We start from the raw sequence: 9,285 nt of genomic DNA, 5'->3' as shown, positions 1-9,285 counted from the left end.
GAATTTCACAAATGTCACACTAATATAAAATGCAATTAAATGAAATAAAAATGCACCAAAAGTATTTTTAAATGAATTTTAAAATAGAAATAAAACGAAAAAAATCCATAATGTCCTTCAAAACATCAATTAAATGGCCAAGAAAATTATGGAAGGTTAGAAATCAAATAAGAAGCATATCATAAATTTTCAGAATTAATAAATGCAGAAAAATATTTTTAAACCAATTAAAATAAAGGAGAAAATAGAAAATTCATGAAAAAATAGAAAATTAGTGAAATAGAATATGGAAAAATAAAAATTAGATGAAGAAAAATAAAAGAGAATTTTAGAAATTATTTTGCGATTTTTTGGATGAAAAATGAAATTACTATGAATTTTAAAAGAAAAATCAATTAAAAATAATAAAAGAAAAATAATTAAAATTAGAAAAAACACGAAGCGTTGGATCATGCCTCATTAATTGATGCGGCAGATCCAACATTCGTCAAGTTAGGATGCACGATGGAACATGCTATAAGCAACACACATAATTCAATTCAAATCCAACCATTCAGAATATTTCAAATGTCCAACGTGTCTGGCCAAACTCAGACGATCTGGAACACTCCAGTCATCTTCTCCGATGAGCTCTCACTAGAGTGTCATCGTTTGGAAAATTAAGAACACAAGACCACCACCACTGTGATTCTCTTCTCATCCTGAATTCAACCTTACGCTCAAAATTCATTTATCTAAACCGAGCAAAGGGAATTTCAGAGAAGTTTCATAAACAAGCAAGCCACGAAAAATAAAATAAAATAATGAACATGATCAACCAACACCAGATAAGTTAGGGGAAAACATTAGAGAGTGAAGGACTACATTGTGCTAACTTGTTTGAGTTCAAATGATGCTCAGAACTATCTTCTCCAAATGGTGATTAGAAGTTGATGAAGCTTGATCTGGTTAGAGCATTTCTAAAGGTCTCAAAACTTGGGAATTGTTGCAAAAGTTTCAGAAGATGTCGAAGATGTTAATGGAAACAAGAAATTGGATTGAAACAATCAAAAACTCAAAAGCTTCTTGAAGGAGAATAGCGATCCAAAATGCAGTGGAAATTAAAATTTCTCCTTTAGTGATCCTTACGAATGTGCATGATCAGTGATAGAATCGTTACCTCTTGTGGCAATTTAAACCTTTGATGCATATCTAAGGAGTGATCGCGAACGTTGAATGGTGACAACGCCTTTACTCAGTCTACACGAACGGATTCCTTCAATCTCAATGCTAGCTGCTACGAATGAAGGCTTTGAGTGAGTGAGTGAGTGAGTGAGTGAGTGAGAGAGAGAGAGAGAGAGAGAGAGAGAGAGAGAGAGAGAGAGATAGAGAGAGAGAGAGAGGGAGAGAGAGAGAGAAATGAAATTTCAACTGAACAAAGGCTTCTGCACAAGGGTTCCATTTATAGAACCACTTGTGTGGGCTGCAAACTAAAAAGCCCACTTAAGTTTATGTGGCCCATATCTTATGATATGCCAAAATCACTTAAGCGCGTGGTACCTTACCATATTTCGTATTCTACTTAAGTACATTGTACCTTACGATGTTCTACAATTAACTTAAGTACATTGTACCTTACAGTGTTCCTTATTTACTCTATCTCTCATCAATCCTTCCTTTTGTGTGTGACCTTGTAGGTTTTCGCGACATTGGTAATTATATTAAATCACGTATTTAACATAATAAATAGTGAGCGGTATCTAGCAACACATCACTGCTACCCAAGACATGAAAATGTCATGTGATGTGATAAATCATTTTGTGATAATACTTATGTGTACAATTACCCTTTTGCCCTTATGTCTATATTGAACACAAGGCATAGACCGTGTCATCCTTGTCCAGTTCAATATTGGACCCTTAGACATTTATCCTGTTACGCAGGATGGGCAAATTCCATCTAGGTAACTCATGTCCCTCAGCATGCTTCGTGGAGTACCCATCAACTGTCTTTATGGTCATCCAGTTACGGACAACGTTTGATCAGCAATAAGGCACTCGACTCTACATCTAGGATCCATAGTGGTTTCAGGTTGAAGGGTGGTATACACCACTATCACCATGAGAATAACTTATGACACTTTGCATAACATTCTATATAGTATTCTCATAGCGGGTTAATCAAGTATAAATATTACTCTTAATATTCATAGCTATGATTAAGACTTGATAACTCCTTATCCATGATCCATGAGATATGATCATCAGTCTATATACATAATAGTCTTAATGCTTTAATGTTATCCCATTTTACAACAAAGCTCGACTACGGATACTTTAAGAATAGTGTCCTTATGTTTAATGGGATCTCATGATTAAGTCACACTTGATACATTAAACGGACTAGTTATTCTAGGGACTTTATTAAACAAACATAATAAAGAAAGAGTCTTTTATTATTAATAAATAATTCGATACAAGTACCAAAAGTATTGGCCTCTAGGTCTTACATCAACACTTCTCCCTGGATGTATTGAGGGGTGTGTACGATGAAAATTTAGCTCAGTGACAGTCTCCATCATCCTGACATCAGTTGGGATCTCTTTAAATTGACTAATTATTTATCGGCTCATTGATCCTTGGCTTCTTTCCACCCATTCTTCTAGAAGCTTTTATTCATATTTAATGTACGGCTGGGGTCAGGTGAAGAGGTTACCCATAACTATGTCACCTTCCACTCCTAACTTATCGTAAAACAATAGTTCACTCTTACTCTTTTTTCGAATATCCAAAATTTTAGTATGTCACTCGATTCGTCTAATTTGAAGGATACCTTGGTAAATCGATCAATATATTTACACACGGTTTCCTTTTCTTCTATTGGATTTTGGGGAGAATTATGATATTCTTAGGTTGCTATTTCTAAGTTATAAATTGAGTCATTAAGGAACCAAATAGCCACTTCTAAGAGTCGATGCATTCATCAGGAAAGACAAACAAATATGTTCAATATGTTCCTCTAGATCTCTAGTCTCATCATAACTTTCCATCCTTGGCGGTTTTTTGAAGGAATTTAGGGATTTGGATGTCAACGATGCACCTAGAGAGTGGGTTTCTTTTTTTATCAAGAACTTGTATTTTGATGTCTTGCATATCCCCTCCCCGAGGGTGGCGTAACGAAGATCTTCGGGGATGGCATTCTTTAAGGGGAGTATGACTTCCACCTCTTCCTCTGGAGTCACGCGGGGGAGAGTGGTATGTCTGGTATAATTGAAGATCCAACGACCCAAGAATAACTCGACGCGGAAAAACTGTGTCAACTAGGATCGACTGAGCTGAGGTTTTGTGATTAGTGTATGGTACTGCTTCGCACGACGAGCGAACTCGAGGAGAAGCTCATTGTAGGTTCTATTTTATTCTGAAGAGTCTTTCATATAAGAGATGTACATTGTGTTGTTACACCTAGGTGTAGATGCTGGTGAGTAGTTCATTCTCCCCTTGCATGCCTAGATTTGCTTGATGTTGTAAGGGCTTAGGAGAAAATACGATCTAGCGACTTGCAGTTGTGCCTATTTGGAAGTTTGACCTTGGAGTAACGGTTCGAGAGGTTCAAAGATCGACATAATCTGAAAGGTGCTCTAGTCGGTAGGCGGAGGAACCGAAGCTTGAGGAATCAAAACAATGGGATAAGTCATAGATGACACCATTGTTTCAGTCATGGAACAAGAGATTGGTCAAATAAAAGGAGAAAGTCCTTCCGATACGGCAGCAAGAATTTCTGGTGCAATTGAGCGAGGAGGACCTACAACGTTAATACTCAAACACTAAAGTTAGTGAGGTAATAGTGAAGTAACTTGCAAGAATGAGAATGATAATACCTGATATGGCACGTGGCATGGCACGTGGCAGAGCTTTTATGTGGTAAACAATTAAAATTGTCCTCACTTGATATGGCGTGTGTCGCACGTGTCTGTCTAATCATATCTAACGATGATTAATATGTTGATAACATAGAACAAGTGTCCGACTTTCTAACGAGCTCCCACCTTATCAGTGGTCTTTTGTGATGATACTTCGGATTAGACGTTATGATTGGACCAATTTTACTAAATGTATAGGAAAATGAAGCTTTCAAAATTTACACACATTTACATTCTTTTTCTTCTTTTTTTTGTCATTACAGGTGTACTGTATGTGTTTTGTGAGAAGAAAAAATAAATTTAATTTTTAAAGTAAAATAAATTTTGAGAGATTATGAAGGAATATTTTCACTGAATCTTCAAATTAATGTTGAGCCCAATACAATTCATATAAAGTGAGCACTACCGAACATTTATAAAACATATTGTGGTTTTTATTTTTAAAATATCATTTTTAAACATCAAAATATTTATTTTATATACTATTGTAAACATCCCTCAATACTAAGATAACTCTTTTGCCGTTTACCATCATGCAACTTTTCCTTTGTTTTTGAACCTTCTCTTGCTTGTTAATTCCAACGATGCAATGTCTCCTTTCTCAAGTTTTCTTAATATTCTTCCTTCTCGCTTTGATCCAAGAAAGCTATTATTCTATAAGCCTCTATATTATTATATATATAAAAAAGAAAGGTGCATGTGAAAAAAGAAAAATAATTCTCCATCACAACAACATTGCAAGTAACAAATCTTTGCCTCTCAAACATTGCTCATAAACTTCAAACAAATATCAGAAACAAAGCATTGAAGTAAACTAAACCTGCAGATATGGAAGAAGCTAGAAGTTGGCACATTGTGTTATTTTTGCTATGTCTTTCCTTCTATTCAGGTGTTATTTCATTTTTATTTTTGTGGAACTTTGATCCTTTATATATATTATGGATCGTTTCGTAGTTCAATTTTCATACGTCCTATTTAAGATTCGAATTACTTATTTTTTTTTACAGGTTTATGTCGGAATTCCATAATATTAAAAGAAGATTCATCTTACGAATTTAGTACTACTCAATTGGATTCGATTCCGATTGTAAACCCTACAACACCGGGATCAGGAAATCCATACCCTACGGTTAACCCGACATCTCCTCAACCACCGGATACAAGTACGGGAGGACAAAGCCCAACAACTCCGGACACAAGCCCAACAAATCCATATTCAAACCCGCCCGCCTCTACAACTCCGTATTCAAACCCACCGGCCTCTACAAATCCGTACTCAAACCCAACAAGCCCAGCCGTAACTCCCACGACACCAACTACTACTCCAACAGGCCCGTCTGGATCGTCTGGTGGCAGCAGCGGTGGCCAATGGTGTGTTGCAAGCCCATCGGCTGCAGAGACTACTCTAAAAGTAGCTCTTGATTATGCTTGTGGTTATGGTGCTGATTGTTCGCAAATTCAACAAGGAGGAACTTGTTTTGACCCAAACACACTTGTAGATCATGCTTCTTATGCATTCAATGATTACTTCCAAAAGAATCCTGCTCCTACAAGCTGTGTTTTTGGAGGAGTAGCATCACTTACAACTAAAGATCCAAGTAAGATATTCATAATCAACATTGAAACTTTAGTACCAACTCATCATCAATTGACTTGTTTATCCAAACAAAACCTAGTAACATGATGTTTTCTATATTGTTTCAGGTCATGGAAATTGCCACTATTCATCCTCCAAAACAACAAGGTGACAATTTCTAGCACTTATATGATCATACTTAAGTTTTTATAGACTATGTGTTGTGTTGGTTATATATGGCATATCGATTATGAGGTCCTATTTAGTCGCAATTTTACTTTGAAAATTTGAAGTTTTGTGTTGTAATTCATCTTTTACACCCTTAAAGAAGGACTCTGTATTCACTTTATTAATTTTGCTTAAAAGATGAACCTCTAATATGTATTGTTCTTGCATTGCAGCATGAGTCCACCAAATCCACCAACTCCACCAACAACAATGACTCCACCTTCTCCAACAACAATGACTCCACCTACACCAACTCTTATGACTCCATCTTCACCAGGCATGACAATGCCTGATCCAGATGGAGGATCATCATCGGTCTATGGTTCACCGCCGGGAGGAAGCCCCAATATAGCCACATCTACTTCTTTTTCCATACTGCTCTTACTTACTACAAGCCTCTCCGCTACACTTCATCTGCAAAATTACATCTAGAAGAGTCGGTGACACTGACACGTGTCAGACGGGACAAGGATTATTATCCCGACGTTCATTGGAATTCACACAGTCTTCCAGCAGATTTTGCAAGATTTCAAAGGAAGAAGAGTCAAAGTTTCATATTTGTCATATGAATTCTTGCAAATAAAAGCAGTACTATACACAGCACTACATTGCATCAATGTATCATCTTAGTTTTAGCAGATTTATAGGTTATTATAGACAGTTCTTTTACAGTATTTCATATATACAGAATAAATTATTAGATTATCTATTTCAGATAAAGAGATACATGGAAAGAGTTACAATAATATTGATGGAAACATGGAAATTCAAATACAGCTTAGCTATCGATTGAATGCTATGGAATAATAGTATTTAGATGTCATACTAGTGATATAGACAAGTTATAAATGTAAAAAAAATACATGGAATGAAATGGACAGCAAATCAGAGAAGCAAAAATATGAAAAACAATCAAACATCAAGTTTTGCCATAAAAAATGTTCTAACGAATAATTTCATAGGGGACTAAGAGACTACGTTGATTTTCTTATATTTACTTATAAAGATGCACTCCCTGTGCTTCTAATCTAACCTTTTTAGTTTTGTCTCAATTCTTTTTAAAACCAAGACACCATTGATGTTTTTTTTAATACGTTTCTTTTGCACCTTAAAAAAATGTTTTTAGACTAACGTTAACTTGTGTTATAGTTACACAAATTAAGATTAAAGAAAGTATAAAGTATAAAATTAATTTTTTAATTGTTTTTTCAATACAATTTTTTTTATAAATGTGTTTCTTAAATGTTTTTTCCAATACAAGATAAGAAACCCAAGTATAAGAAACCTACCATAGCATTATCCATATTTTTATTAAATGAAATAAATTATACCTACCATAGCATTATCCATGTTTTTATTAAATGAAATAAATTATAGATTGATCTAATTTTATTATTTTTTATTAAGGTTGTCTAAACCTACCCTAAAATATAGTCGGGTATATTTATTTTAGGTATAATTAATCATCAAGTATCTTTACTTAATTTAATATTTCATTTTAATTCCTTAACTAAAAAACTTTACAAGTCACTCCCTTAACTTCATTTCTATTATTCTATTTGGTCTCTTCCGTCAATTTCTATAAAAAAATGTTAAGTTCTGATGATTTGGGAAGGTCATTGGTACAAATTTGAGTCAGCAGTTAAAAATCGATACACTGTTTAAACTAAAGGAGTTTTGTTTTCTGAGGTTGAAAATAAAACTCTTGTCATATACACAGTGTATTAGTTTTTAATTACATATATTAACTCAGATTTGTATTAATGGTCTTTACTATCATGCCACGTCACCGGAACTTAATATATTTTTTTTTGTCAAAAATTGAAGGAAGAGACCAAATAAGGTGACGAAAATTAAGTTAAGGGACTAACTTGTAACGTTATTTAGTTAAGGGGTTAAAGTTGAATATTAAATTAAGTTAATGGATTAAAACATGTATTAAGTCATTATTTTATTTAGTTCATAAATTTTCTATAAAAAATTCATAAAATTTAAATATAGGCTATTTATTTAAGGGTAAATTGAGGAGATGAGAGGAGATATTTAATATTATATGTGTTTGGTTCAATTTTTATTAGGGAATGTAGATGAAGGGGAGCAAAACTCCTCAAACTATTTTTTGTTTTCTCCGATTTATGGGGATTTAAAGGGGATATGAGATGTTTTATATTAATTTTAATTATACTTATATATTTACTTTCATTTATTTAAATATAAATTTAATTTATTAAAATGTTAAAAGTTCTTGTACTTGTTAAAAGTATAATGAGTGACAACCCATAATGGTGTCAGACTGTCAAAGGGTTTTAGGATTCTTGCAGTGTTAGAACAAACTCACGCAGGGATGAGAAGCTATGTATCTAGATGATTTCTCAATTCATTGAATGTCATTCCTAGACTTAATGATTGAGGTATTTATAGAGGTTAATCAGGTCTGGATTCTTAAATCCAAAAGACCATTATTCAGCTCTTCTAGTGTGAAGTTATTATTTTCCCTCGCTATTCATAAGAATGTGGTTTTCCTTATTTGACTGAGCTTCTATACCATTAGTGTCATAGTACACGTCAATCCCACATTTTATGAGCGGACGACGGATAATTTTATCCAGTCCTATCATAAGGCGAATGATTTAATTAAAGGGAAAATGTTATAGAGAATAGGTAAATGATACGATCAATGTGCGCATAGAAAGCATGCTTTATGAGACATGTTTTATTATTTGTCCTTAGTGAGCTTTATACTGCCTCATGTGGGCCATTTACAAATATATCAGTGCATAGTGCCTCAAGCACGAGGACTTGTAAAGGACGAAGTGATTTAGTTTTATCGTTTATTCACATTTGGACAAGCTCCTCAAACATGGTTTGGGGGGTGTTTCCCTCAATAATTGCTTGGGATAAGTCCCACAAGCATGTTTTGGGAGGTGCACTACTACAAATAACCTTATTTCACCTCGGATTTGAAGGGGATATAACCTCGGTTACACAAGTGAGGTAACGAAAGACAGCATGAGAAATGCAACTTTATCGCTCGGTTTTTTAATAATCGAGGGGAAAAGTGACACTGCTCATGAGATCGATCCCCAACATCTGCATTTTTTGGATTTTCAAAACTTCACTACTTTTTGCCTCTGTTTTAAACAATAACCGAGGAGTAAAGTCATGTTTACAAAATTTTAGTTTTAACCTTTTTCTTAATCTGCAAAGCATCAAATTTATTGACAAATTATAAATATTCTTCATCACTAACAACAACATCATCAATAACAAAAACAAAAACAAAAACAAAAACAAAAACAAAAACAAAATCAATAGAATCCTTAAACATTAAATATTAACAACAAAAACAACAACAACAACAACAACAAAATCCATAGAATCTTTAAACATTAAATCTCAACAATAACAACAACAAGAAATAAATAAAAGTAATAGAATCGTTAAATATTAAATTTCAACATCAACAACAACAACAACAACAATATTAAATATTTTACTTGATACAACTACAACTAACATTAATAAGTTACTTTCATGATTTTCTAACTAACATTAAACATTTTAACAAGGAATTACTAGAGG

General features: G+C 33.8%; 1 protein-coding gene across 1 annotated transcript; it reads left to right on the top strand.

Moving 5' to 3' along the window:
- The first annotated feature begins 4,607 nt into the window (after positions 1 to 4,607).
- LOC127080348 (PLASMODESMATA CALLOSE-BINDING PROTEIN 1) lies at positions 4,608 to 6,497 on the top strand. Its single transcript, XM_051020692.1, has 4 exons — positions 4,608 to 4,788; positions 4,907 to 5,497; positions 5,604 to 5,643; positions 5,877 to 6,497. Exons 1-4 carry the CDS (start codon positions 4,728 to 4,730, stop codon positions 6,133 to 6,135), a joined length of 951 nt encoding a protein of 316 aa, XP_050876649.1. The 5' UTR covers positions 4,608 to 4,727; the 3' UTR covers positions 6,136 to 6,497.
- The last annotated feature ends 2,788 nt before the right edge of the window (positions 6,498 to 9,285 follow it).

This window comes from Lathyrus oleraceus, chromosome 1 (genome assembly GCF_024323335.1).
Source record: "Lathyrus oleraceus cultivar Zhongwan6 chromosome 1, CAAS_Psat_ZW6_1.0, whole genome shotgun sequence".
In the NCBI taxonomy this organism is placed as follows: domain Eukaryota; kingdom Viridiplantae; phylum Streptophyta; class Magnoliopsida; order Fabales; family Fabaceae; genus Lathyrus; species Lathyrus oleraceus.
The sequence above is the reverse complement of the archived record's forward strand: the minus strand, read 5'-3'. Positions and strand labels throughout refer to the sequence as shown.

Coding starts and splice junctions, on each gene's coding strand:
- LOC127080348 (XM_051020692.1), top strand. CDS start 4,728: ATGGAAGAAGCTAGAAGTTGGCACATTGTGTTATTTTTGCTATGTCTT. Junction 5,498..5,603: donor ACTTACAACTAAAGATCCAA/GTAAGATATTCA, acceptor ATATTGTTTCAG/GTCATGGAAATTGCCACTAT. Junction 5,644..5,876: donor TCATCCTCCAAAACAACAAG/GTGACAATTTCT, acceptor CTTGCATTGCAG/CATGAGTCCACCAAATCCAC.